The 27,376-nt window shown below is 63.5% G+C and overlaps 1 protein-coding gene across 6 annotated transcripts in view; it reads right to left on the reverse strand.

Moving 5' to 3' along the window:
• Nucleotides 1-27,376, reverse strand: part of KCNT1 (potassium sodium-activated channel subfamily T member 1) — a 71,495-nt gene that overhangs the window by 30,194 nt on the left and 13,925 nt on the right. For 2 of the 6 annotated variants that reach the window (XM_074394513.1, XM_039461510.2), the window contains exons 1-11: nt 23,511-23,670; nt 18,211-18,252; nt 10,784-10,863; nt 9,931-10,030; nt 7,341-7,397; nt 6,401-6,449; nt 5,759-5,818; nt 5,214-5,288; nt 5,063-5,146; nt 4,146-4,240; nt 2,894-3,074 (exon numbers count right to left, since the gene is read on the reverse strand). In XM_074394513.1, the coding sequence (XP_074250614.1) occupies nt 2,894-3,074; nt 4,146-4,240; nt 5,063-5,146; nt 5,214-5,288; nt 5,759-5,818; nt 6,401-6,449; nt 7,341-7,397; nt 9,931-10,030; nt 10,784-10,863; nt 18,211-18,252; nt 23,511-23,665 (978 nt within the window). In that variant the 5' untranslated portion in view covers nt 23,666-23,670. The other 4 variants (XM_039461508.2, XM_074394514.1, XM_039461507.2 and 1 more) reach the window with 3 other exon arrangements.

The raw sequence follows: 27,376 nt of genomic DNA on the forward strand, positions 1-27,376 counted from the left end.
GTCACCGTCACCATGGCCATACCCGTCGATGCAATCAGTTCTTGCAATGATGGTGTGTTTGTTCAGTGAATTTCCCCAAAGAGCAGTCCAGGTGTGTTGGTGGCTGCAGGACACTGTGCACCTGGAGTGACCTTTTTTTTTTTTTTTGAGATGGCATCTCTCACCCAGGCTGGAGTGATCTTGGCTTGCTGTAACCTCTGCCTCCTAGGCTTAGGTGATCCTCTGGCCTTAGCCTCCCCAGGAGCTGGGACTACAGATGTGTGCCATCACACCTGGCGAATTTTTCCTATTTTTGGTAGAGGCAGGGTTTTGCCATGTTGCCCAGGCTGGTCTTGAACTCCTGATCTCAAGGGATCTACCCACCTCAGCCTTCCAAAGTGCTAGGATTACAGGCAGATCACTGGGCCCAGCCCTTTCTTCTCCTGAAACAGAGTCTCACTCTGCTGCACAGGCTGGAGTGCAGTGGCACGGTCACAGCTCACTGCAGCCTCCACCTCACAGATCAAGCGACTCTCCTGCCTCAGACTCCTAAGTAGCTGGGACTACAGGTGCATGCCATCACACCCACCCAGCTAGTTTTTGTATTTTTTGGTAGATATGGGAGTCTCTCTCTATTGCCCAGGCTGGTCACAAACTCCTGGGCTCAAGTGACCCTCCCGCTTTGGCCTTCCAAAGTGTTGGGGTTACAGGCATGAGCGTTGCGCTTGGTCCTGTCTTATTTCTTGGTGGAGATAAGGGGAGGTGGGGGCCCCTGATGGTTCAGCAGCAGAATGGGAAGGCGGCCCCAGCCTGGAGGCTGTGGACACAGCAGAGGAACATGGAACATGCCTGCTGCACACCCCGATTTGGGCCTTACCTGCGGGTGCCACGGTCTCCCGAGAAGCATGAGAGCGCGCCTCCCTGCTGCTTTATTTGAAAGTGACCCTGGGGTTGGCTGGGGCTCCTCTTCACTTTGGAGTGTGTGGGGTGGGAAGAGGAGCCGGGTGGCACATGAAGGTGGAGCTGTGCATGGCTGGGCCGAGGGCCCACAGGGAAAGGGGGATGCATAAGCCCTACTGACCATCCTCTGACCTCGGCTGGGCCTGTGGCCTCTCGGAGGCGTCTCTGGGAGGGTTTGTGGGGAATTCAGAGACTGGAGAGGCCAAGGTCTCTGCAGAGCATCCGAGCAGCCTCAGCAGGTGCTGGCCACGTGGCGAAGTGTGGGCAGGGGAGGACCAGGGACAGAGGCTTGAGGCCCGTAGCAGTGTGAAAGGTGGCTCTAAAAGTGGTCCCCCTGGACCTCGGAATGGAACCTCATTTGCAAAAGGGTTTTCGCAGAGGTGATTATGGTAAGAATTTGAGGTGAGATTTATGGACTGGGGCAGGAGGGTCGAGGTGGGAGGCAGCATCACCGCAGGGACTGGCCCTCACCACACCGTGCTCCTGGCCTGGCTCCCACCCTCGCTCCTGACCTGCAGGGATGTCGGGAAGTGGGTGTCAGAGGGGAGAGCCCAGCTCTACCCCCACCCCACACAGTGGTTCCGGGTGGGTGAAACCCTGCAGGTGAGAGGCGGGCTTCACACTTTTAGAAGAAAACAGGAAGCCAGGTTTATGATCGAGGGAGGGAATGACCTTTTTAGTCAAGACAGGAAAACAGAAACTGTAAGGAAAGATTGGTGAATCTGACTGTGTTAAAATCAAACCCAAGCTGCCTGTAATCCCAGCTATTTTTGGGGCCGATGTGGGAGGATCGCTTGAGTCCAGGAGTTCGAGGCCAACCTGGGCAAAAAAGTGAGCGTGAGGACCCCCCCCCACACACCCTGAATCGCTCATTTAAAAAAAATCAAAACCATCCGTGAATGGAAGATTCTGTAAGCAAAGTGAGAGGAGCGATCACAGAGCAGGAAGTAATGGGGAAGCCCACACACGGCCGGGATTCTTCTAGAACAGAGACTAGGTTCATGGGTGAGAACCGGGGGCGGTCCAAAGAGGAGCCGGCAGCTCCCAGAGATGGGGTTTGTGGCATCGGGTGGTGGGGGACCGGCAACTAGGCAGAAAGACATGCACGGCCCCCATATGGAGTCGGGGGACAGAAACCTGCAGACTGGGAGAACGTGGCCCACACTGAGGGCCGTCCAGCTGGAGCCACAGCTGTGGCTGGGATGCAGATGGGGGAAGAGCCAGGCTGGGCCGGGGCCCACCTGCGACATGCCCTCTGCCGTTTAGGGAGGGAGCTGGGCCGAGCCTGGGGTCAGCATAGGCTCCCTGGAGGCACTCCCTGCCCGTCTCTCTGGCATCCTGCAGACACGTGAGGGTCTGGCCACCTCGCCCTTTTCCTCCCACCCAGGCTCCTGAAGAACGTGCCACCGCCCACAGAGGTTCCCTCCCCCTCCTGTCTCCCTGATAGCAGGGACCCTTCAGGGTGGGCTGGGGTGCCTGGAGGTGTCAGAGGCAGTCTGGGGTGAGCACTCACACCCTGGGGCAGCTGCCCTCTCTGGGCCGCCACTCTTCCTGCTGCGGCCCCACCCTGCCCCCTCCTCTGCTCAGTGGGCAGTGGGCCTCGGCAGTGGTGACAGGGATGCTGCTGGGGTGGCTGGGGATGGCAGCGGATGGGAATTGGGCTGCCTGTCCACCCTGATCCCTCTCTGCACTCCGTGTGGGCCTGGGAGGCCACACCGGCACCAGAGACCTGCCACCTCCCTGGAAGGAAGATGCCGGCTCATGGGACCCCATCAATACCCACTGCGTGAAGCAGCACCAGATCCATAGCAGACCCTCAGGGGGGCCTCCATGGAGCAGGCACCGCCCGCCTGGCCTCCTGGGAGTGACCCTGCCCTGTGCCCACAGCCCCAGCAGCCTCCTACCCCTGCTGGCACCCACCTGTCCCTTTGCTGCTGGCGCCCAGGGGACTCACCTGCAGTGGAAGCACCACGAGGGCCACGCAGATCATGATGACCACCAGCAGCTGCGACGGCCAGATCTTGGGCGTGACGTCGCCATAGCCCACGGTGGAGAAGGTGACGATGCAGAAGTAGAAGGAGGTCAGGAGGGACAGGTTCTCGCCCGCCCGCTCCAGGTGCTGGATGCCGCAGGTCCTGCAACCCCAGACAATGAGGGGCGGCCTGGGGCCCGGGAGCCAGGGCCGTGGCCCCTTGGGGCTCCTGCCTGCCCACGGGACCCTCACCGCCCACGAGACTGAGCTTCGCCTCGTCACCAGGTGAGCCCCACCCTACTGACAACTGGGTGGCGTCAGGCCCTCAGCCCTGCTCATCTGTCCCCAGGCTCTGCCTGGGCCACCTCCTGCCCATCGCTGGCTGACAACTTGGCTGACCCCTTGGCCACAGCGCGGCGGCCTCTGTTCACAGTCAATTCCCCAGAGCCTCCCTGCCTGCACGGCGCTCTCTCCTAGGCCTCTGGAAAATTCTCTGGGAGCAGAAGATGCAGGGCTGTGCCATCAGTGCGGGCTTGGGTGGGCATGGGGTTGGGCCCGCCAGCCCCATCTCAGAGCTTTGCCCCTTACTTGCTACATACAGGCCTCTGCCTGGCACAGCCAGATAACACTGGGAGGTCTAATGGGCAGGGTTGGGGTCACTAACAGGTCCCAGATGCCACCTGCATGGATGCCCCAATCTGCCCGCTGAGCTCTGTGTCTGTCATGAGGGGCAGTGGTGGAGGGGAGGCAGGAAACACAGGGCACTGTGCTTGCCTGGCATCCCTGCCTGGGGATGGGAAGTGGCGACCAGGCCTGGCTAGGACCAGGACACAGGCAGGTGGGCACAGGGGCACACTCAGGCGGGTGGAGGCCTTCCCAGCTCCGGGAGCCCCCACACCCTGCTCTCAGCTGGGCCTCAGCCAGGAGACACCCCTGGCCCAGGGGCCAGTCCCCTCTTTATGTTAGTGGCATAGACCAGGAAGCCAGACTTGGGTATCACTGGCCTTGGAAGAGCCAAACTGCGGGGCTGCTCACGTAGTGGGAATGTAGGCTTGGAGCCGCCTCCTGACCTCAGTCCCAGCTGGGTGGCCTGACAGCGGCAGCCCAGGCACCATGGCCTTTCCTGTCCCCTGACTGCCTGGACACAGGCGTCTGCACCCTCTCATCCGGCCCTCCCAATGCCCTGCGGTGCTCACCCCGATGGCTGGCACTCACCCCGACGGCTGGCACTCACCCTGTGAAAACAAGGCACAGCAGGGTGCAGAAGAGGATGAGGACCTGGTTGAACATGGCCGACTGCGTCCGCAGGATGGCTCGATGGAAGTCGTTCTGTAGAGGGAGCGGCGGCCGTCAGTGGGCGGGGACCGTGCACCTTGCCAGAGCGATCAGCAGAGAGTGGGACAGGGGGAACAGACGGCCCAGCCACACCTGCGTCCGCGCCGAGGCCCACAGGGCAGCCTGCACCTGGCCACACCTGCGTCGCCAATAAGGTTCACCTGGGCAGGGCACCCCCTCTGCTGTACTCTCTCAGGATGGGTCCCTAGCTTGCCTACGTCCCTTGGGCTGAGGCTTAAGGCTCAGGCCAGAGGGCTGGTTAGTGTGCAAGGCTTGGACCCAGCGCAGTAACGCTGCCTTACCACTGGGACAGGAATGGGGGCTGTGAGCCAAGGGGTCTGGCTTAGAGGCAGGGGTTGCCCAGGGAACTGGTCATGGCAGGGGCTCTTCACACGACAGGGGCCTTGCTGAGCCACTCAGAGCAGGGCCTCCCTGTGGCCCTGTGGCCCCAGTTTCCTCAGACGCTCGGCACAGGACCTGTCTGTGGCCCCAGTTTGCATGTGGCCTGGCGTTTGTGGCCCTGGTCCTCATGGCCTGGGTTTGTCACACCCTGCACTTTGTCCCTCCTCCTCCTCCTGCCAGTCATTTAATTGCCAGGGTTAGGAAAAGCTCTGGGATTGAGCTTTTTCCTGGAAAGAGGGCGTTTGAGGTGTGGCTTGGATGTTTTATAGGCACAGAGTTTCTGCTGCCCTGGCCTCCTGGTCCTCCATAGGTCACACCAGGCCGGGGCGTGGCAGGCTATGTCTCACAGTGTCTTCCAGGGCTGGTGAGGCTGAGGGTGCCCCCCCAAGTCCCAGCTGCACCCCCCCGGCTTACAATCATGTTTTCCAGTGCGTGCTTGGCCAGCCAGCAGTTCAGAAAGACGGGTATGAACAGGTTCCGCAGCGGCGGCCAGAAGATCTGTGAAGGGGACAGGTCAGGGCTGGGGCTCCAGGACCCCCACTCCTGGCGGCCGGGGCTCACCCACCGTGATGATGAAGGGCAGCGTGTTGATCATCTCCAGGACAAAGGACACTCGGAAGATCTGCTCCCAGATGTTTCCCTGGGGGCCAAACGGGGCATCAGGGGGGTGAGGGTGGGGCCCGGTGGGGGAGGAGCAGGGTGGGGAGAGGGTAAGGAGCCCACCCTGGAGGTCAGGGGATGAGGCTGGGAAGTGTGAGGAAATGGGAGAGGGTGCGGTCGGTGGGGGGTGGGGAGACGGGAGAGGGTGGGGGAGTGTGGGGAGGTGAGGGAGGGTGGGGAGGTGGGGAGGGTGGGGAGGTGGGGGAGGGTGGGGAGGTTGGGTTGTGGGGAGGGTGGGGGAGGTGAGGGAGGGTGGGGAGGTGGGGAGGGTGGGGAGGTGGGGAGGGTGGGGAGGTGGGGGAGGGTGGGGAGGTTGGGTTGTGGGGAGGGTGGGGGAGGTGGGGAGGTGGGGGAGGTGGCAGAGGGTGGGGGAGTGTGGGGAGGTGGGAGAGGGTGAGGGAGTGTGGGGTGGGGACCCCCTTTGAGGTGCCACCCCGGGTAGGCACTCACTTTGTAGCTGAGGTAGATGAGAAGCATCGTCTCCAGGAAACTTATTATGGCCACGATGACCTGAGAGTCAGGAAAGGGAAGGAGCTTGGAGCAGGCCAGGGCCGGGGCTGGACACAGGGCCTGACCCCACACCCCATGGGCCTCGGCAGGTGGGTACCACAGGCATGGGTGTCTGGGAGCTGCCTGGACCCCTGTGCCATCCACTCCCATTCCCCACCCCAGGAAAACAGTAAGAACGAAGATAGGTCCAGGGAGGGAGAGATTCAGATGGTGAAACAGATGGGGGCGGGAAGGGGGAGCGTGGGGAAGGCGGGGCAGGAAGCCCTCAAGGATTCCTGGGAAAACTGTGGAGAGCAGAAGACCCTGGGTCGGTCCTCGGCACTCACTGAACCTGGGTTCCCTACTTAGCCCGGGCTTGTCCTCAGCATTCACTGAGCCTAGGTTCCTTGCTTACTAAGCCTGGGTCCTCAGTGCTCACTGAGCCTGGATCTCCTGCCTACTGAGCCTGAGTTTGTTCCCAGTACTCACTGAGCCTTGGTTTCTTCTTACTAAGCCTGAGTCCCCTGTTTACTGAGCCTGGGTCTGTTGTCGGTGGTCACTGAGCGTCACTGCAGTGGGGAGGTAGGCAGGTGGGGCACTCACCTGAATCACCCACAGTGTCATCTTTCTCTCCACCCACAGAATGGGAGCCCTGGGGAGAGAAAGGAGGCAGCACAGTAGAGCAGTGCAGCCACCCGGGGCTGGGGCCATAACCACCGGCCTCCGCTGGCCCCAAGCTTGTGCTGCTCATTGGGGCTGGACCAAAGGAGCCTGCCTTGCCCTTGGAGGGGACCAGAGAACTAGGAGGGAAGGGAAGATTCCCTAGGAGATGAGGAGGGAGCAGGACTGCAGTGGGCGGCCCCCCCGGAGGTGCTTGTGAGGCCAGAGCCCATGGCTGAGTGCCCGTGGAGCCTCAGCCTGCAGCTCAGGGAACTGCCAAGGGTGGCAAAGCTTCTCCTCTCTGGACACAACAGGCAGCAGCCTGGGCCCAGCCTGGGCAGCCTGCTTTGCTCACCTGGGCCCCTGGAGCCAGGCTCTCATGAATGTCCCTGAGGGCAGTGTGGTCTGACTGTCTAATCGACAGCCCCCTGGGTTTCCCTGAGCCTCGGTTCCTCATCCATAAACAGGCAGGGGCTTGGCTGCAGGGGGCATCTGCCCCTCGCCTGATGCAGACAGAGACTTGGGGTCTGGGGACAGGTCTTAAACTCTGGACTGGGCACCCAGGCTGCCTCTCAGTCACCTCCCACTGCCTGCCCGGGTGGGAGGTGACTGAGCTCTTCCACTGGGCGCAGGAAGAGCGTGCGGAGGCTGTGAGACTGGCTGGGAACTCACAGTTCTCAAACTTTCCCTCTTGACGGGGACATCCCATCATTGACCACAGCCAGGGCCAAGGGCAAAGGTGTCCTGGGAAACCTGGGTGGCTGCAGGGCTGAGGTGGGCGTTGTCCCTCAGGTCCGGGCCTTTCGAGCCTCTGCTGATGCCACCCCATCCTGGTCCCCAGCCTCCCAGCGCCTGGCTCTCGGGAGCTGGAGTGTGGACTTACCAGTTGATCTCGGAGGTCGAGTCATTGAAGGTGTAGTTCTGCTTGGGGCAGCCCCAGCTGTGGAGAGACGCAGTGCTGACCCAGCCTTGGCCCCTCCAGTACCACCAAAAGGACCCGCTGCCTGAGGGCTGCCTCCTCACCCACCCAGGGCTAACCTCCACATCCTGGAGGGGCCTGAGCGCTAACCGCTGGGAGACATGGCAGCCTGCCCCCTCTCGAGGGAGGGCCTCTGCTCAGCCCAGCAGGCAGACAGCAAGGACACATCCCACATCTGGGGCGGGGGCGGGGGGAGTACCGACCCAGCAGCGAGATGTGTCTTCTGCCTGTGCTGACAACAGGCTCCCAGGGAGTGGCCCTACGTGACCAGAGAGAGCACATGGGAACACTTGGGGCCTCCCCAAGGCCAGAGCCGCCTGAACAAGGCTGGACAGTGCTTGAGAGACAGGGAGAGGAAGCGCCCACCCCACGTGGTGGTGACTCCAAGAGGCACATCCTTAAGCTGCTTCTGAGGACAAGCAACCCCAAGCCACCTGGAACCAGCTGCTGGGACAGTGGCCAGGGTATGGCCGGCACACTAGTTTTGTCCCAGACTGTCACCAACGCCAGGGTCACTGACCAAGGAGACCTCACTGCTCACAGGGCCCCTGGTGATGCTGGCTCCTCCTGTCTTTCCTTTCAACTGACCCACTTTCCCCTGATTCTTAGTGGGGTTGTTGCAAGCTCAATGCCCACAGAAGTACCTGGACATCTATCACCCATTCGCCCATCCATCTTCCCACCCACTCATCCCTCCATCCATCCATGCACTCATCCATCCACCCACTCATCCCTCCATCCATTCACCCACTCATCCTTCCATCCATCCACCCACTCATTCCGCTATCCATCCACTCAGCCATTCATGCATATCTATTAATCCATCCTTTCATCTACCCACTCATCCATCTTTCCACTCATCCCATCCATCCATCATCCAGCCAATCATCCATTCATCCCTTCATCCATCCACTCAACCATCCAGCCATCTTTCCACTCGTCCCATCCATCCATCATCCATCATTCCATCCACTCATCCCTCCATCCATCTGCCCGCTTATTCCTCTATCCACACACTCATCCACTCATCCATTCATCCATCCATCCCTCTATCCACCCATCCATCATCCACCCATCCTCCCATCACCGTCTGTGTCCTGGGTGCTATGCTAGGTGATGGGCAGTGAACACAACAGATGTGGGCCCTATGGGGATGTGAAACCAGAAGCCGCTGGGACTTGGGGTGGGGTGACCCAGGAAGTGGCTTGAGAGTCACTGGGCCTAGTTCTTCTTCCCAAACTATCCCAGTGGGTTCTGCCCTCTTCTGATCTAGGCAAAGACAGGAGGTTCGTTCTTAGGACAAGTTAAGTCTCTGGCCTGGGGACACCAGGTCCCCTGCGCTGGAGTAACAGGTGAAAAGGGGGGTTGAGCAAAAGTTTGCATGCAAGCCTTTAGGCCCCAGAAGCCCGGCCTCCGGCAGTCAGGCCTTCCTCTCCGGGGAAGAACCAACTCTGCACAGCCCGACAAGGGACCAGCATGCTGTCAGGGTCACCCCAGTGGCTGGGGGTGACGAGAACCCCGCATGTGTGGCTGCTCCGTGCCAGCCCTCATGCATAAACGGTGCCATTCGGGGACATCTACGGATAAGAAATCTGGTCAGTGCGAGCTCGGGAGACACGGGCCCAGCAGGTGGGGAACGTAAGGCAGGAAAGGACTAGAGGTGCCATCCTCAGAGGATGTTCAGAGGAAGGATTTCTGGAAACTAGGAAGCAGGACAGAACCAGTGACCAAGGGAGCGAGGAAGCGAGGCAGGAGAGGGGAGAGAAGAAACAGGAGGCAGAGCCCAGCCTCCAAGTGCCGGGGAGCCAGAGCAAGGGGCTCAGGGTGGGGCCCGGTCCCCAAAGACATGACGCAGGACAACAATCCAGCACCGAGGGCTGGGGGCCCTGCCAATGTCCCCTGGGACCAACAGAGAGGTGATCAGGAGTCGCCAAGGCACCTTGGGCACGGGGGTGGGGGGGGGGTCCCAGCAGCAGCAGCAGGAGATGGAACAGGACTGGACAGAGCAAGTTCCCACCCACCTCGTGGCGGCTCCTGCGAGGCCCCCAGCACCTCTCCCAGAAGTCCCTGGAGCATGGGCCCCTGGAAGGGGACTCCTTGGGACCCAAGAGGGGTAGAAGATGCCCCCAGAAACGGGTAGGAGCTTTCTCCAAGGGGGTGGACACCCCCTTCCCTGACCTGCAGAAACTCAAGTGAGCACAGAGACACTTGTGGGGGTAGAGAGGGACTTCTTAGATGCTCCAGCCTTTCTGTGGACCTTCTGGGGTTCGCTACCAGCTAAGGGCACAGCTGCAAGCCTACAATGGGGACCCTTCTCCCTACACTGAGCCGTCTGCGGGAGCCTGAGCACCGAGTCCTTGGCTCTCTCCATCCTGGGACAGGCACTGGGGAAGGAGGGGCTCCCCCAGGGAGGCCATCAGCTTCTGTAATGGCCCGGCAGGAAGGCTCAGCCCTGGGACCCAGGACCCCTTGCCCGGCCGCGCAGGTGGCCCACCATCCGATGCCCAGGGCTGGGTCTTCCAGCAGGACGCGCACAATGTAGAGCAGGCAGGTGAGCAGCTTCAGGGAGAAGTTGAACAGCCGGATCCTCAGGCCTGTGGGGAGGGTGGCGTCAGGGCTCTGACCCAGCCCTGGGCTTCGGGGGGCGGGGCCTGCCCCAGGTCTGGCTGGGCAATCTGGATGGCCTCAGCTGGGCTCCCGTCCCACACCCGGGCTGCACCCGGAGCTCTGCGTGCCCTGCGGTGCTTGGGGGCCGATGCTCCTGGGTTAGTCTCCGAGAAGCTCTGTCCCCGGCCCTACCTCACAGGTGCCTGAACTTGGGGTACAGGGGATTTCCAGAGGCCACTCCACTTCTTGGGGGACAGGATGGCGGTTGGGGAGCAGGCAGGTAGATTGGAGCCCCTGAGAAACCCCACAAGTCCTCACCCTGCATCCCTGGGGAGCCATGAGGCAAGCTCTAGCTGGGAACAGGGCAGGGAGCAGCTGGAGGGTAGGGCTGTATGGGGGGGGGTGGCGGGAGGCCGGGCATGGCACAGGGAGACCGTGCTGGAGCCTGTGGATGGCCCCACCCCGCCCAGCCCAGTGTCCAGCAGGTGGGACAGTGCCCCCACAGGTCCCACTGGAGAGGCCCTGGTCTCAGGCAGTGTGAAGCTGAGAGGGGCTACCCTGTGCCCCACTCACCATGCAGACCCACCCCACCCTGCTTCCAAACCCCCCACAGCTCGCAGGGATCACCCATGGACTCATCCCTGAGCTCACAGCCCAGCCTTCCCATTGCCAGGCTTGCTCTCGGCGCCCTCAATGCCTCCCTGCCCCCCAGGGAGCGGCCCCCTAGGAACCCCACTCACTTGATCTTTGGTTTTTGATGAAGAACAGCTTCAGCCGCTCCTTGAAGGTGTTCTCGTTGACGTAGAACTCCACCTGGACCCTGAGGAGCAGAGAGGGGCGTGGGGGCTCAGGGCCAGAGGGGCTGGGGCTGGGGACATGCCAGAAGCCCCAGCACGACTGACTTCTAACTGCAGGAGCTGAGAAGATGGACGGGGCCAGCAGGGCCACTGCTTCCGTCTCAGACCTGGGAGGACCCTGCTGTCCGTCATGCCCAGCAGACGGCCCACCCAGCCTCGGCTCCTCTAAACATTCCTCCTTGGCACCCCTGAGCCCTCCAGCCCACCGTGTTGGGGCTCAGGGTGCAGTGCCCACTCCACACACCCTCTCCCAAGCCTCCGTGGGTGCAGGGCAGCTGCCAGGAGATCCAGTTGCCCACGCGAGCCTAGGCATGGTGCTCAAGACAGCAGGAGTGCTCAGAACACACCATAGCACCATGTCACACAGGCTGTCCGCAGCTGAGGGGCGGCTGCTCTGTCCGGAGGCCACAGGGGGCCGTGCTCCAAGGCTAACCCCGACTGCAGCCTGAAGGGCTGTCAGGGAAGCTGGGCTGTTGGGAAGTGGTCATCCCTGCACCCACCCTGCAGGCCAGCTATGGGGGCCCTTCTGCCAGGGCCACTTCCCTTCCCTCGGGCTCACCTGCGGCCCCAGCCACCAGTTCCCAGACACCCCTGAGCCCCTCTGCACACCACTGCTTGTGGGGCCTGCCAGCCAGCCCTGTGGCCTTCAGCAGGGCCCGGCAGTCCTGAGAAGAGACCAGGGTATCCAGCAGCAGTTGGGGCGAGGTGGGGTGGGGAGACTGCATGGCCCACCTACAGTGGCCACCACCTGCATCACCCAGGCTGGCCACCGAGAGGCGGGCAAAGCTGAGGTTGGACAGCTGCTGCCCCATTGCCCTAGCCTTGGCCGCAGGTCCTACTGTGCCTGGCTGTGGTGGGAGGCAGGCCAGGCTGGGCCAGGGTTTCATGTTCCCCTGAGATGAAAACTCCAATGCTGCCAGGCTGCAGCACAGACGGAAGCGAGACCCGGAGCCAGGGTTCCTGCAGCAGGCATGGCCTGCCTCTGGGAAGGGGGAACATGTGTGTCCCTAAACAGCCCGTGACCTGGGGTGCTGTCCCCCTTGGGCCCAGCCACGGCCGCTGTGCCCTCCACGATGGCTGCTCCTCTCAGTTGGCAGCCTCAGCCCTCGGGGGGCTGCCTCCAGTGCCTGGCCTTGCCCCCTCGGGTCAAAGAGAGGTGTCCCAGCTCCCTCGGGGATGGTATGGGGGCAGAACCAGCAGTCCAAGCAAACTCCTCAGGTTGGACTTCCCCTTGCCAGTGCAGTGCGAGGGCCACAACACAGTAAGGCACAGAGAGGGGAGCCTGGAGGGAGACTTGTGCTGCATGGAAGGATCCTGGAGGGCTACATGGAGGAGGCAGCATTCAAGTAGAGATCTTAGGGCAGCTGTCCAGAGGTGGGGGGAGGTAAGCACAGCCCAACCCCTGCTCCTGCTGCAACCCCTTCCTTGTCACTGTTCACCGGGGCTGCAGCCTATGACACCTAGTGGGTGGGCTGTGAGCCTCATCTCCCCTCTGAGCAGGCACTGGCTCCCAGCAAGCGAATCTGAGGGTTTGATGTCACTGCCTGGCCCAGGGCGGGTGACCCTAATATCTCCAAAAGTGATGAAAATATTCAGCATTTCCCAGAGCTCACAACACTCAGGGTAAGTGATATGGGCAGGTGTGGGCAGCAGCCTTTGTGGCGGGGCTGCTGTGGGTAGGAGGGAGGGGCCTTGGTAGAGTCCCAGCACTACCTTGATCTGCCCCAGTGGCCACAGAGCTCTGCTGGTCATAGAGGTCAAGAAAGGGCCAGGGGCTGCTCACAGTGGCTCATGCCCATAATCCCAGGGCCGTGGGAGGCAGAGGTGGGAGGATTGCTTGAGGCCAGGGGTTTGAGACCAGCCTGGGCAACATAGCATGACTCCCATATCTATAAAAAATAGCCAGGCCTGGTGGCATGTGCCTGTAGTCCCAGCTTCTTGGGAGGCTGAGAGAGGAGAATCATCTGAGCTTAGGAGTTTCAGGCTGAAGTGAGCTGTCAACACACCACTGCACCCTAGCCTGGGTGACAGAGCGAGGGCCTGTCTCAAAAACAAGTAATAAATAAATAAATGACATAAAGAAGAGCCCAGGGTGCAGGAAGAGGTGCCGTGGCTCTGGGCGCCCTGCTGAAGAGGACTCTCAGGCCAGGTCTTGGGGCAGGCTGGTCACCCCACCTGACACACTCGGGGCGTCGGGGGCCAGGCAGCCAGACAAGCCTTCCACAGACCAGTGGGATTTGAACCGAATGCTAAGGGGGGGGTCAGTCTGCCCCCAGAGTGCCCCACCATGTCCCGAAACCCCACAGCACAGACGACTTTGCTCTCCCCGCCCAGGGCCCTCCTCCTTCCCCCTGGCCCCTCCTCTTGCCCCACACTCCGGAACCCACCCTTGTCTGTGTGCCTGGAGCCCCGTCCGGGGAGGCCCCTTGATGCATGAGGGTCCCTTTGGGGGTTTGTCCACCACTGTCTTCCTCTCTGAATGACAGGCTCAGACAAGACGTTGGAGGTCCAGGCTGGGCTGGGCCTGGTCTGGCCGGGTCTGGGGGCGGGCAGCGCTGAGTGGGGAGCTGCCCCTGGGGACTGAGCCCACGGTTTCCTAAGGTCCTCCTCCCCTTGCTGCCAGGGGTCCCCAGGGACTACCAGGTCCGAAAAGCATGGAGCCCAGGAACGCACCCTCCCTACCTCACACCACAGTCCCGCCCTCCGCGGCAAAAGCCTCCATGCAGGGGGGTCTGCCCGCCTCACTTGCCCCTACTGCCTCCCACCCCCTCCTCTCGGGCAGGGAGCCTCACTGTGCCCTTAACGGGGATCAGGCCCCAGAATCTCTCCTCCTCCCTGGGCCTCTCAGCACGGCCCTCCCCAGCTCTGGTTTTCTCCTTCCCGCTCTGTTCCCCTTGGGGGCCCCAGGGCTGGCCACAGGTGCCTCTCCCCAGCCCAGCCCGGGAATTAAGTGCCATGCAGGGGTGACTTCCCAACTGGCTCTGCGGGCAGCCGTCCAGCCCCACTCTGCCCTTCGGCATTACCTCCAACCCCCGGCAGAATTCTCCATTCCTGCACCAGGCCAGCACCCTCCACCCCCCGCCGACCTCTGGGCCCCGGACCCTCCCTTTCGCTGGGCCAGAGCCATCGGCAGGTCCCACAGCTCTGCCCTCAGGATGTTTCTATTTCCCTGCAGCCAGGAGGTCCCGCCCACCGGCTCCTGGCCCTCCTATGGGTCCCCTACCAGGTGGGATGGGGCCCAAACTCCCTCTGTACCACCGCCTGGTCTCCCTGGACATTGCCGTGTGCATGCTCAGCCCTGCCTGTCTCTCCAGCCTAAAGGCCCCACGAGGGCTCCCCCCGACGTCCCCCCAGGCCTGGGGCTCCTGCCTGGCCTCACCTCCTAGGCGGGTGCCTGGCTCCACCCTGCCCATCACCCCACACTCCGCTCCACGGCCACACCCTGCTCCCTCCGGTGGTCACGAGCCTCCCAGGAGCTCCTGCTCCTCCCTTTACCTCCCCACAGACCTGGCACAGCTGGGCCTCTGGGGCTTGGGCGTCTGCAGCTGCCCGCCAGGACTGTGAAGCCAGCGCGTCCCGCTGGGCTCCCCCTGACCTCCACAGCCAGGAAACAGAGAAGGGCCACCCATGCCATTGCCAGGACCTCACCGGCTTACTGACAGCCGACTTCTCGCCCGGGCACTGTGGGGTGGGGACTGCTGGCCTGGGGCTAGTCGTGCCCCCAACAGCTTCTCCTGGAGGCCCCTTGGCCTCCTCCTGGCACCCTAGAAACCAAGCACTGAGCCCCCTCCTGGGGGAGAGTCCAGCCAGACCCTGGTCCCCTTACCCAGGGGCTGTGGGCCCCTATCTGGGCAGCCCCCCATGTGCTCAGCAGGCAGTGCCCACCCACATGGATGGCATCCTCCACGGGGAGCCAGAGAAATGCTGGGGCCTGGCAGTCCTGCTCACTGAGAAATGGGAGCCCTGCAATGCCAGGGAAATTAATGATGCCTCCTCGGCGTTTAATTTTTAATGAACTGCGGCCGCCCACTTCTCCTAGCACCACCACAGAAAGGAGATTGAAACGATCCATTTTTCCCTGAAGTGTATTTCAGGTGACTGGGGTGATCTGTCTTAACAAATCACACGGCGGCACCTGAGGAGGGGCCTGTGGCTGCGGAGGCCTGGCGGGTGTGAGCTCTAGGCTGGTGAGCTCTGGGCCGACCTGGCTGGTGCAGGCGCGCCTGGTGGCCCTGTCAGAGTGCCCGAGCCTCCTTGCCGAGCCAGGGGTTCGGGGCACTGGGGGCCTGGAGGGCCCCTCTGGCTCCTCAGCGTCACAGAATCCTCCTGGCCTGGCAGCCAGAGGCCCCGGGCTGAGACCCAGTGAGCCCTGTGGAGCCACACGGGTCCAGCTGCTCCCTCCACCTGCCAGTGCTGGGGCTTCCTCCCTGGGGAACGAGAACCAGGACAGGGACAGCCTCCGAGGCGTCCTGAGGGTAGCAGACAGGTGGAGGAGCTCTGTCTGTGGCGGAACAGAAACAATGGCCTCTGTGTCCTAGGCCTTTCCCGGAGGACGCCCTTGCTCGGGGGCTCCAGTGAGAGGCTGTCCCGGGGCTCATCGGTGGGCCAGCGCCCATCTGCTCAAACCCACAGGACCCGCGTCAGCCAGGAGAGATGGCGCGGGCCTTAGACTCACCAGGCTCTCAGGCTCTGAAAACACAGGTGTGGACCACGGGCAGAGGCGGGACACTGGGTGGGGCCGCACTCCCCGCTTCCTGCCAGGACCCAGCCCATGGGAAAGCAGTGGACCAGCTCACGGCAAGTTGCTCCCAGGGGCTGGGTGTGGGCTTGGTGGAGCGCCCCGGGAGGTTGGAGCTGACCGAGAACTCCCGTGGGGAGCCGTCCCCAGGGCTGGGAGGGATCTGCCTGCAAACGCAGGCTCCCAGGCCCCTGGGAAAGGACGGGGCAGAAAAGTCTACTTCCTGAGTCCGTGCTCACCCACTCATTGGTTCAGTCATTTGTCTACCTGGCAAACAGCCTGCGAACCGAGCGCCCAGGGCAGCATCTGTCTGGGGACTTCACCTTTCCCAAACAGTCCATACCCGGCGGTGGGCGCTGTCCTCCCCGATGCCCGACCAAAGGTCCTGACCCCCACCCTGGAGGCCGGCTCAGAATCGCAGCCACACACGCACCCACAGGAGGCCAGGCCCGTCTGACCTCTGCCAGTTTGCGTTTCGGCTGACGGGGAGGACAGGGCACACCAGGGACCACACTGCCCATGGCCTACAGCCAGTGGGACCCACAGGCGTGCCCAGGCAGGCCTTGCTGGGGGGACCAGATGCAGCAGGGAGCCTCACACGGTCCCTCGTGCACTTCCTGGGGTGAGGCCATGGTCCCTGAGGAACCCACAGCCCAAACCCTGGCCCTGGCCCTAGGACAGCCGTCAGCGGAGTTGGCTCTGTGAAGACAGGGCACCCCCGGCCAGCCTCATCCCAGCTGAGGCCCGCTGTACCGCCCCCGCCAAAGCTCCCCGGGCCTGTGCTTGCCCCAATCACCCAGCAGGTCAGAGGCAGTGTCGGGCCTGGGTCCTTGGGGCTCCCCAGAGGGGCAGCAGAGGAGTCTGTCCCCAGATGGCGGCTCTGCCCCCATGCTGCACGGCTGGTATTGAGCCAGGCCTGGGCCCCGTGTGCACCCATGCCCCCTGCCAGCTTGTGCCCAGGGTCTCACGGCACTGCTCTGCCTGAGGGTGCCCTTGAGCTGCAAAGGGGCTGTCATGGCACCCATCCCACACCAGGAGGGCAAACTTTTAGGGAGGTGCCAGCTGCCCTGTGACAAATGGGGCCAGCAGAGGCTGGGTGACCACGGCTCTCCCTGCTGACCAGCCGGCCAGCTGCAGGCTGGGGGACTGGCCTTCCAGGGATTCCTGGCGGGTGGCCCTGCACAGATGGCCATGCCGGAAAGTTCCATACCAGCACCAGCCTGCCAGGCACCCGCCTCGGGGCCCCCCATAGCCCTGCACTCACATGGGGCCGAGTTCCGGGCTGCCTTTCTCTGTCGGTGGCTGGGTGCCGGCTGGCTCTTAGGCAGGTGCCTGGGAGCTCCACGCAGGCCTCTGCCCCCGGCACCAGGCAGGCAGGAAGAAAGGGCAGGCTTCAGGCCCACTGCCAAACCTGGGCCAGCTATTCTGAGCCTGGACACAGCATCTGACCTGCCCAAGGCCCCGAAAGGGCACACATGGCTCCGTCCCCCTGGGGTCCTTGTTTTGACACCCTTGGGCCTCTGGGGCCCACCTGTGGCTTAGCCAGGGGCCAGGTAAGGCCGGCTCAGGACTGAAGGGTGAGTCCAGCTGGGCCTTCAAGGGACCAAGAACATCCTCTGTGACCAGACAGTGCCTCGGCCCCTCGGCAGCCGCAGGCGCATCTACTTCCCCCTGAGACCTGACCCCTCTGGAGCCTGGGGCGGGGCCAGGAGAGCACTGGGTGGTGGGCACACCTTCTGTCTCATGCCTCTCACCCTCTGCACCACGGGGCCCTGGGCTGGGAAGATGGAGGGCCAGGGGGTGGCACTGGCCTCCCAGCCTCCAGGACTCTTTTGGGACAATAACAGGCTCCACCACGGGTGCCGGGCGGCCCCTGGATGCTCGCGGCTGGGAGCGCTGAGTGCTCAGTGGCTTCTGCGGCTGGTACTGTGCACGGACGGGAAGCCCGCGGCCCCTCCTGGAGGCCGTGCGGAAGGTGGATGGTGGCAGGGGCTTTCCGGGAGTGCGCAGGGCCCGACGGCTCTGAGGGCTTTGGCTGCCCTGGCCTCACGGCCTCTTCCATTTCACCTACATCTTAGCCGAAGTCAGGAGATGCCACTGGCAGACGCCAGAGGCTCACAGCGTGCAGTGGCACAGCCTCCGAGAGTCCACCCCGCTCCTGGAAGCTCGACTCGCACAGGCAGCCCAGGTGGGCTGAGCCGGAGCCCAGGGCATCAGCAGCTGCCTGCCCACCTGTCCCTGGGTGGTGCCCGGACAGGGGCCTCTCCTCCGCCATCTGCCTCTCCGGAGGCCGTAGCCAGCACTGCAGGGCTGAGAGCACCCGCCTCTGTGGGGCCCGTTTCCCAAGTGCAGGCTCCTCTTCAAGGGGTGACACCCACTGTCCGTCTCCAGTCCTGGCACCTGGGGCCCAGGGGCACCCGTGGGTGTTGGGAGGTGCTGGCGGCCCTGGCCCAGCTGCAGGGGGTGCTGGGCTGAGGGGACTCCCCCCAGAGACGAGGACTCTTATGCTCCTCCAGAGTTGTGAGTGCCCTCGTCTGCCACCAAGACAGGCCCTACCTTGCAAAGCACTTACTGAGACAGGGAGGAGTCCAAGCTGAAATCTTCTACGGGAAGCCTGGGGACACAGAGGGGCATCAACCAGAAGGCGGCAGACGGACGGACGGAGAAGGTGGCAGACAGACAGACGGAGAGCCTGGGCCCCGGGACCAGGCGGGGCACAGACACGCGGCGGGGCTCTGGGCGGCCCTGACCTTTGGAGCCCCCGGGCTCAGGAGAAGTGTCTCCAGGAGGCAGCCCACATGCAGAGCCGGGTGGGGACCCTGCGCCGAGCCGGCCCCCTCCAGGCCCGAGAAAGCAGCACAGCCCGCTTGGGGGGTCTCAGCGCATGCACCCTCCTGTGCCTGGGTCAGATGGGGGGTGACAAGCACACTCAGGGACAGGGCCACTCCCTCAGCCACATGAGCAGGTGACGATGCTTTGGGCATCTGCCCTGGCCTTGCTCAGACCCCATGTGGGGCCAGCAGCATCTAGGAGGGAGCGTGGTGAGCTCCACCTCATGCTGAGGAGGCTGCGGCAGCCGGAGCAACCAGCCAGGGCTCAGGTGTGTGAGGCTGCCCGTAGCTCCACTTCCCTGCCCTACACACAGGCCAGTGGGGGGTGCACCCTCCAGCCCTGCCCCGTGGCTTCCTGCGACAGGACAAGCCAGGGCTCAGAGCTGATGCCTGTCGGGGTGTCACTGGGCCAGTAACCACACGCCTGCTACTCCTTCAGGCTGGCCCCGGGGATCCTGGCCCCAGTTGTCCCAGACTGGCCAGCAGGCGGCTGACACCAAGGTGGTCACAACCTGCACTGGATTCGGAGCTCAAGGGAAGAGGCTGGTGGGAGCTGAGGCTCCGGAGGACTGGCCTGCGGGCGGGCTGGGCAGGGTGGGGTGCAGAGGGTCTTTGCCGTCACTGACTGTGTGCCTGTCCTGGGCCAGCTCCTCCTCAAAGGACTTCAGAGGGACCTCTCTCTTTTAATCCTCAAAACAACCTTTTTTTTTTTTTTTTTTTTCCAGAAAATGAAGACCACTGCCTTGAGGCCACACAGGCAGGAAGGAGGGAGCTGACCTGGGGTCACAGGCACATGCTCACAAGCCTATGGCCAGGCCCTCTGGGTGGGCAGGTGCCCCTCCCAGTGCCCCGAGCCCTAGCAGCTACTGGTCCCCAGGGAGGCAGAAGCTGGACACACCCCTGGGAGGGCCGAGGTCCCGGCCGGGCATGGTGGCCGGGTCAGCAGCTCCACACGGAGCAGGCGGAACCGCAGGCTCAGTGGGGCTGATCTTTGGGTTTGCTGGGAGCTCCTGGCGGATTCTTCGTGTCCAGCTCAGGTTCCCTCATGGGCCCCGGCACTGTCCGAAGCGCCGAGCCAGGGCAACAGCTGCGTCAGAGGCTGGCAGGAACCTGGCAGTGCCTGGGCCCATGGCAGCGGGTCTGCCCGGCCTGTGGGGTCAGGTCCGGCGTGGCCAGGCCCTGCTGGGCTCCACCGTGTCCTCTCTCCGCAGTGCTCCCTGGCCGTGTCCCTCTGCATTCCTAAGTGTCCACTGAGCTGCGCATGGGGCCTCCCATCCACCCTGCCCAAGGCGCTGTTGTCTGAGTGTTGAGGAGGCCACCACCTGTCAGTCGTCCCACGGCCTGAGGCCCAGGAGAGCCATCCCCGCTCACTCTGGGAGGGGCTGCCAAGCATGTGGGTAGAGGATCCACCCAGGGGCTCCCAAGGGGAGGACAGGGGCCTGTGGGCAAAGGGACCCGGGGCTTCGCTGGCCTGTGCAGACCCCGGCTGAGGACTGGAGCTCTGTGTCAACAAAGTCTGTCTGCTGCACAGACCCTGCCGGGCACACTGCCGGGCAAGGGGTGGTGACGGGGAGGGGAGCTGAGGATGCTGGACCTCTATCTGCAGCATCTATACCCACGCTGGTCCAGTGGGACTCTGATGGTCACCTGTCCCAGGGGCTGGTGGCCTGGGCATCACTCAGAGCCTCTGCCAGCCCTATCACCACTGGGACCAGGTGGTAAGGGCCCATCCCATTCCTGAGCCCACCCTCCTCCCACGGCCAGACTTGCCATCAACAGTGACAGAACCTGCACTGAAGCCTCCTGGGAGAGGGTCTCGGCCCCACTTAGGGCAGCAGTGGTCAGCGGAAGGGTCCAGGTTTAGCCCTGCCTTTCTCCCCCCGACATAGGGATGGCTGGGCGAGGTCACAGGGTGAAGACGGCTTCTGCACGCCAGGGAGAGAGGCCTTGGTGGGGAGCCAGGCCTGCTGACGCCTTCAGCTCCAGCCTCCAGGACTGTGAGAAAGTGAATGAGGTGCAAGCCCTGGGCTGGGGCAGGCCCAGTAAACTCACCCCCGAAAGACAGGGCCCGGTGTCCCCAGAGGCCTGGGAACTCAGCCCCACCCCTGCGGCTGGCCACTTCCTGCATATGCTCTGGGTCAAGGATAAGCCAGCCACCCAGACTGGTGGTGTTCTAGGGTGGGGGAGAAACATCGCAGGGCACTGTGTGGAAAGAAGGGGCAGAGCCCGGATGGGGACAAAGCCAGGTCGGGGAAGGGGCACCTCAGGGGTGATGGGGCCGCACTCAGGAGGGGCCCTCCTGGGCGAGAGGGCATTTTGGGTGAGCTCCAAGGGGGCTTCAGGCCCAGCGGAAGGGGTGTGCCCAGCCAGTGTGAACACCATGGAGAGGGTGGGACGTTGGGTGTGTGCCAGTATGAGGGGGACACGGAGGAGCAGCCAGGTTCTTGGCGAGGAGAGGGGGGCCACCATGAAGGTCTGGGTCGGCAGGGGAGGGAGATCCCAGCAAGGGTGTCCAGGGTGGGGGTGCTCAGGGGACCATATCCTCAGCCAGGGAACACCAGGCGAGGGGCTTGGGGCCGGGGCAGGGGTGGGCTCTGAGTGCCACAGCTGGACTCTGACAGGTCTGGCTGCCACAGACACTGGGTGCTGGGACAGCAGCAGGAGGGCCTGCCACATTGGACCTCAGGCCGTGTGGGGACCTCAGGCTTTCAGGCCAGCAGAGGAGTAGGATGGGGCTGGGGACAGCCCCAGAGAGGATGTGGGAAGGGGGCTGCACTGGTGCCTTAAGTCAGGCCTGAGGCTGGGAGGGCCCCTCTAGGAGGGGCGAGGCCACCTAGGTCTGGGGGTGGTGGGCACACGGAGAGGCCCGCCCAGGGCCTCCTGACCCAGCAGGGGGCTCACTAAGTGGCCCTGTCCCTCCATTGGGCACTTTCACTCAAAAGCTCTGCAGTGATGATGGCCTCCAGCCCCACCACCGAAGCCACGATCCAGGTCTCAATCCCTCCCCGGCCTCACACAAGGGAGTGAGAAGGAAGGAGGAGACCCTGGAGCTCGGAGCCAGGGGAGCCTGACTGTGCAGGAGGAGGGACAGACACCGGCCTGTGGCACCCATGAGTGGGCGCAGGGTGTCATGGGGGCTCTGGGCAGGGGCAGCACCTACCCTCTGGACACAGCACCAGGAGCAGCCCCCCCTACCCGCCGTGGCTCAGTCCCTGGAGGGCAGTGGAGACCTCTCCTCAGCTTCACTGTCTTCTCAGCAACGGGACAGGCAGAGGCTGAGAGGGCTGAGGGAGCCGGGACCCTGGCTGGCCCATGAAGGCAGCACACTCTAGGACGGGACAGCTGTGGGCACTGCAGCCCGCAACTCCCTGGGGCAGACCACACCCACCTCTCAGCTCTGGCCTAGCCTGAGCTTTCCGTGAGATCCACACTCCCGAAGAGCAAACCCACCAAGACCTCCTCTGCTCCGGAGCCTGCCCTACTCATCTCAGCGCAGGCCCTGCTGTGTGAACCTCCAGGCCCAGGGGCTGTGGGTCCAGCTAGTAGCAGCTCCGTTACCTCTGCTCTGCAAAAGGAGGCTACGACTCTGCACTTCAGGGGCTGCTGGGGGACAAGTGAGGCCACCTGGGTAGAAGTGTCAGCACAGTGTATAGCCCACAGGGCTGGGGTGAACATGGGGGAGGGCTTCCTGGAGGAGGTGGCCCTGGGCTGCAGCTCCCATGCTGCGCTGCACTCCGGGTAGAATCTGCTTTCCCTGTGGGCTCTGCAGGAACAGGATGGGGCAATGAGCCTGTCCCTTGAGGGCTGGCTGTGACAGGGCTCCCAGGATCACTGGCCTCCCCAACATCCAGGAAGAGGAGAGGGAGGGGACTGTGGTCCCCAGGGCTGTGACCAGTACTCGCCTCCTGGGCGGAGGCTGCCCATTAGCTGCAGGAGGCTGCAGCCAGGCGCTTGACCTTAGCCTTGACAGCCTCTTCTGCAAATGGGACTAAGCTGGGCAGTGCCTCCCAGGGCTGCTGTGAAGAGCTAGAAATAGGGGTGCGGGGGGTGCCCAACAGCCCACGGACAGGCAGGAGGGGCAAGGGAGAGGCTCCTGGGCACCCTTGGCCTTGCCATCTGCCAGGCCTGGCTCTGCCAGCCCTGCCTCCCAGCCCTGATGAAGCTTCAGCTCTTGCTGCTCCCTCTTCTGGGAAGGCCCCTGCCCATCTCCCCATGCTCGTCCAGGAAGGACCAGCACCCCAGGAGGCTGCGGTTCTTCTATCCTGGCCTGGCCTGCACCTCTCTCTCCCAGGCACAGGTTCCCTGCCCACGACTTGTGCCCACACCAGGCCAGGTCTGATTCATTCTCATTTCCCCCGCAGCATCCAGAATGGCTCCTGGCACGGGAAAGGTGCTGGCTAGGAATTTACTGCTGCAGACGAGGCCTCGGTGTCCTCATCCGTGAAATGGGGGTGTTGCGCCCCACCCTGAGCTTTTGGAAGGGCCGAGGAGGGGTAGGCGCTGCTCCACCTGCCCAGCCATCCCCAGAGGACAGCCTATTGGCACCTCACCTGCTACAGACACCAGACTCCAGCCCAGGCACGGCCCACAGCGGGGCTCCCCGGCAGCCTGAGCCCCGTGTCCCAGCCCCGATCTGCTGTGCAGGCTTCAGCCTCACTCACCTCTGGGGTGGGGACACAGATGCCGGCCCTGGCTCCCCCCAAGTGCTGCTGGCACCAACAAGAGCGGGGCTACTGTGGGATGGGGCGCAGGCAGGGGCCCTCAGGGCCTGGCACACAGCCGGGTCCACTTCCTCCCTCCCCTGCCGCCTCACCTGGAGCCCCGCCGCGCTCAGCCTCTAAGTGGGGGAAGTAGGGGTCCCGAAGGCTCCAAAGGCTGGAGACACAGCGGGAAGCGGGGGCTGTGGTGGGCTTGGAGGGGAGACCCTGGCCGTCCCCCCTTCCCCGGGCTGCAGGCAACGCAGGTGCAGCCCCGCCAGCGCAGCCCGAGCAGGATGCAAGCGCGATTTGCCAAGCGGGGTCCCAGGCCCGCGCGCCCCTACCTCTGGCCCACGTCGCTGCCCACGGAGCCCCCACCGCGGGCCGGCAGCAGCGGGCTGAGCCCGTGCGGCTCCTCGGGGGCCGCGGCGCCGGCTGGGGCGCCCCCCGGGCCCGCCTTGCCCTCGGACGGCGAGCGCGGCAGCTTGGCCCGCGCCATCCTGCGGGAGCGCACGGCGTGGCGGGCGGGCTGGCTGCGGGCGGCGGGGGCGGCGCCGGGCGGAACCATTTCATCGCGCCGCGCCCTCCCCGCGCCGCCGTGCAGTGGAACGGCCGGGAGCCGGGGCTGGGGGCTGGGGAGGGCGGGCAGGACCGCCCGGCGCAAACCACCGCCAGGACGCCCCGCGGAGAAGGGTCGAGCCCCCAGCGGTCCTGCGGCTGCTCTGGCAGAAGCCGAGCCACGGTAACAATGACAGTAGCGCCAGGGGGAGGGGAGCAACCGCGAGGGCCGGGGGCCGTGGGCGCCCGCCCCGGGCGCAGATGCTGGAGAGGAGCCGGGACCCACCTGGCAAGGCCCAAGCCATGACCCTCCAGCCGGCCTGCGGACCAGGCCTGGCGCTGAGGATGGCCTCCGCAGGCAGTGCCCACCCCTGGCTCCCAGCCCTGCTGTGGGGTGAGTGAAGCACCCTGGCCAGGGGAGTGACGGCTGAGTTTGCCTGTCCTCACCAGGGTCCTCATCCCCCACTTTCTACCTCCGAAGCCATCAGGACACAGCCCACGGGAGCACTCCCGATGGCGCCTGTACACCAGGCTGGGCACCGGACACAGATCCCACGTGTGTGTGTGCAGCGCTGGTCTGCTCCAGATGCCTGGCCGAGCCGGCGCGTTTCACAGGCTGCGGCGTGGCTAACCATTCCCTTCCATGCCACAGACGCGGCTCCAGGTGCCTTGCCCAGGTGACAGGCAGGTAACAGCCGGGAGGTGCTGGCATCGGGAGGCCTGGCTGCCCTAAAGCCCGCTCGGTGGAGGCAGGTGGCTGTCAGGTTCACACCTGTCCTCAGCAGTGCAGGGTGGCAGGGCCCTCCAGACCTGCCCACACTCTGACCCCAGGCCTGGATCCTTGCACGCCAGCGGGGGCTGCCTCTATTTCTTCCCCCAACCGTGCCCCTACCAACAGCTAGGGCCCAGTGAGTACAGAGGCTTGTGGGAGGAAGGTGGGCCTAGGACCCCCAGACAGCACCAACTCCAGCTGAGGGAGAGGGCTGCCCGCCCCAAACTCACACCAGAAGCCCTCCCGGAGCCGGCTGCCCATCGCCCGACCCTGAATCCCCCTACACTTCACTGGACCTTCCTGACCTCACCACAGGAGCCTCAGGGCTCACCCCTCGGGGGACTGGGCGGCCAACTCGGATGGGGTGGGGCCTGACAGGCAATGCGGGCTTCCATTTCTTCAGCACCTGTTACAACGGAGGGCTGGGTCGCTTGAGGGAGGCCGAGGCACAGGGCCCTGCTCCCTCTGGGGGCCCGCACACTGAGTCACCATCGTGCTCAGAAAATGACTGACTCACTGGCGCTCCTGATAACCTGCCCTAGCGGCCTCCCCAGCGAGGCTGAGTAAGGAAGATCCCCTGAAAAGCCACTGCGTGTGGTCTGAGCAAATACTCCCATGCACGTCGCCCTGGCTGCTTTTTGTGGCTTGGGTCTGCCCCAGGGGAAAGTGCTGTTTGGACCTGCAAAGCACAAGGACCCCCTGCCAGTCCCTGGTGTGGGGGGCACCAGCAGATGGAAGCCCCACTCGCCCCTCCTGTGGAGTGCCCCGGAGCCACTGCAAAGAATGAGGCTGGGTGCTTCTCCTGGGCAAGTGCTGAACCCCACGCTGTGCTGTGTGTAAACAGGCTCACTGGGGGCCCTGCACCATCCCTCGGCACCACCAGTAGGACCCTTCACGGCACCATGACTCCACAAAGGGCTGGGTGGACATCAGGGCTGCCCATACGTGGTCACCCTGGAGAGGGGAGGTGTCTGGGAGGGGGGGCGCCTGGGCTGTGGACACTGTGGTTTCACAAAGAAACGGCTCGCTCATATTCTCTGGGCACGAACCCACAGCCCACCCAAGTGCTGGAGGAGCCTTACACAGGACGTAAACTCGCTCCCACCAGGGCAGCTGCTCCGTGAGGCAGAGCTGTGGCTCCTTCCGTTCCTGCTTTTTGAGAGTGCAGTGAGTCTTCGCTTACTCCTGGCCTTTGAAGTCCAGGATCAGAGTCAGGTGATGAGAATGCCTGTGCGATGTTGTGCTCCGAGTGCCCACAACGGCCGCAGCACGTGCTGCCTGGGGTGGGGGAGGGGAGGAGGACCTTCGCCACTTGCTGCTGTACCATGCCTGAGGTTTGATTTATTTTGAAATGACTCTCTATGCTTGTCACAGAAAGTCCAGTGTGATGATTCCCATGCGGAATCCGATCCCCATAGGGAGAACAATCCCTTCGCATTAAGCAGCAGTCCCAGAGTCCCTTTCCTGGCCTCAGGGCACCAGGACCAGTGCAGGGTGTAGGGCCGGAGCCAGGCGAGGAGGGGAGGGTGGGCTGGGGCCCCAGGCTCAGGGTCCACAGAGCCACATGAGCCTTGAGGTGTCCCTAGCACTTCCTGCTCCCATGGAACCTGGACAGGCTGGATCCCTGGCTACACAGGGGCAGACATCCTAGAAACACAGGAGACAACTGCCCTTTCAGGGAGCATGGGGACGCTGTGGTTCAAACGTGTGTCCAAGCAGCACAGAGCAGAGGGCAGAGCCTCGCTTTGCCTACTGAGAGCTGAGTGGGACTGTGGCTGGACAGAGTACAGGGGACGCGGTGGGTCCAAGGTGTTTTTGAAGGTGGCACTGGCCAGACTTCCTAAAGGACTGCGGGGAGAGGACAGCGCTCAGGCTGGGGGGGAACAGGCAGGTGGTGACACCCCAAGGTGAAGACAAAAGCGGCAGGCAGGGGTAGATTATGACACCCATTCTGGACGTTCTCAAAGTGCCTGCCAGGTTGCATATCTTGGTGGGCACCCATGCCTGGGGTTACGGGGGCTGCCAACCTGAGAGGGATGCATCTGTGTCTCCTGCTTAGCAGTGGGATCTGAAGCCCCAAACCGGCTGGGGTCACCTTGTTGGAATGGTGCAGCCTGAAATCAGCCAAGTGGGAGAGGACTGCAGGGCTGTGTGATGTCTACAGGTGTGGGGGCAGGGGTGGGGGCAGGGGTGGGGGTAGGGGTGGGGGCAGGGGTGGGGCAGGTATGGGAACAGGGGTGGGGGCAAGTGTGGGGGCAGGGGTGGGAGCAAGTGTGGGGGCAGGGGTGGGGACAAGTGTGGGGGCTGCACCAGGAGCCTTCCCAACCCAGGAAAATGAACAAGCATAGTAAGAGCTAGAGATGAGTGACCCAGAGCTGACAAGGAGAGGACAGGTCAGCATCGCAGGCCTCCTGGAGGGTGTCTGGGGGGTCACAGAGGGGGTACAGATGGTGCTGCTCCCCACACTGCTCCCATCTTCTGAGTCTAAACTGGGGGTACCATGGGGTCCCAAGAATCCTCACCCTTAGGAGGCAACCAGGGGGTGTGTCCTGAATTTGGTCACTGTCTGACTGGGGAGACACCTGGGCTGACCTCGGATGGAGGTGAGACCTCTTTATTGCTCCCAGTGGGGGAAGGGCATGGAGCCCCAGGAAGGAGGGAGGGAAGAAGGAAAGGAAGGAAAGGAGAAAGGAGAGAGAGAGAGAGAGAGAGAGAGAGAGAGAGAGAGAGAGAGAGAGAGAGAGAATGGACTTCAGCAGACAAGGAACCCGGCCAACAATGAGACAAAACGCAGAGAAGAAGGAAGTTCCCCAGGAGGGCTTTGGGCAATGGATCAACCAAATAAGAACAGGGTGCAATGGCAGCCGCACTCAAAGATGA

Source organism: Saimiri boliviensis, chromosome 2 (assembly GCF_048565385.1).
Source record: "Saimiri boliviensis isolate mSaiBol1 chromosome 2, mSaiBol1.pri, whole genome shotgun sequence".
NCBI classification, from domain to species: domain Eukaryota; kingdom Metazoa; phylum Chordata; class Mammalia; order Primates; family Cebidae; genus Saimiri; species Saimiri boliviensis.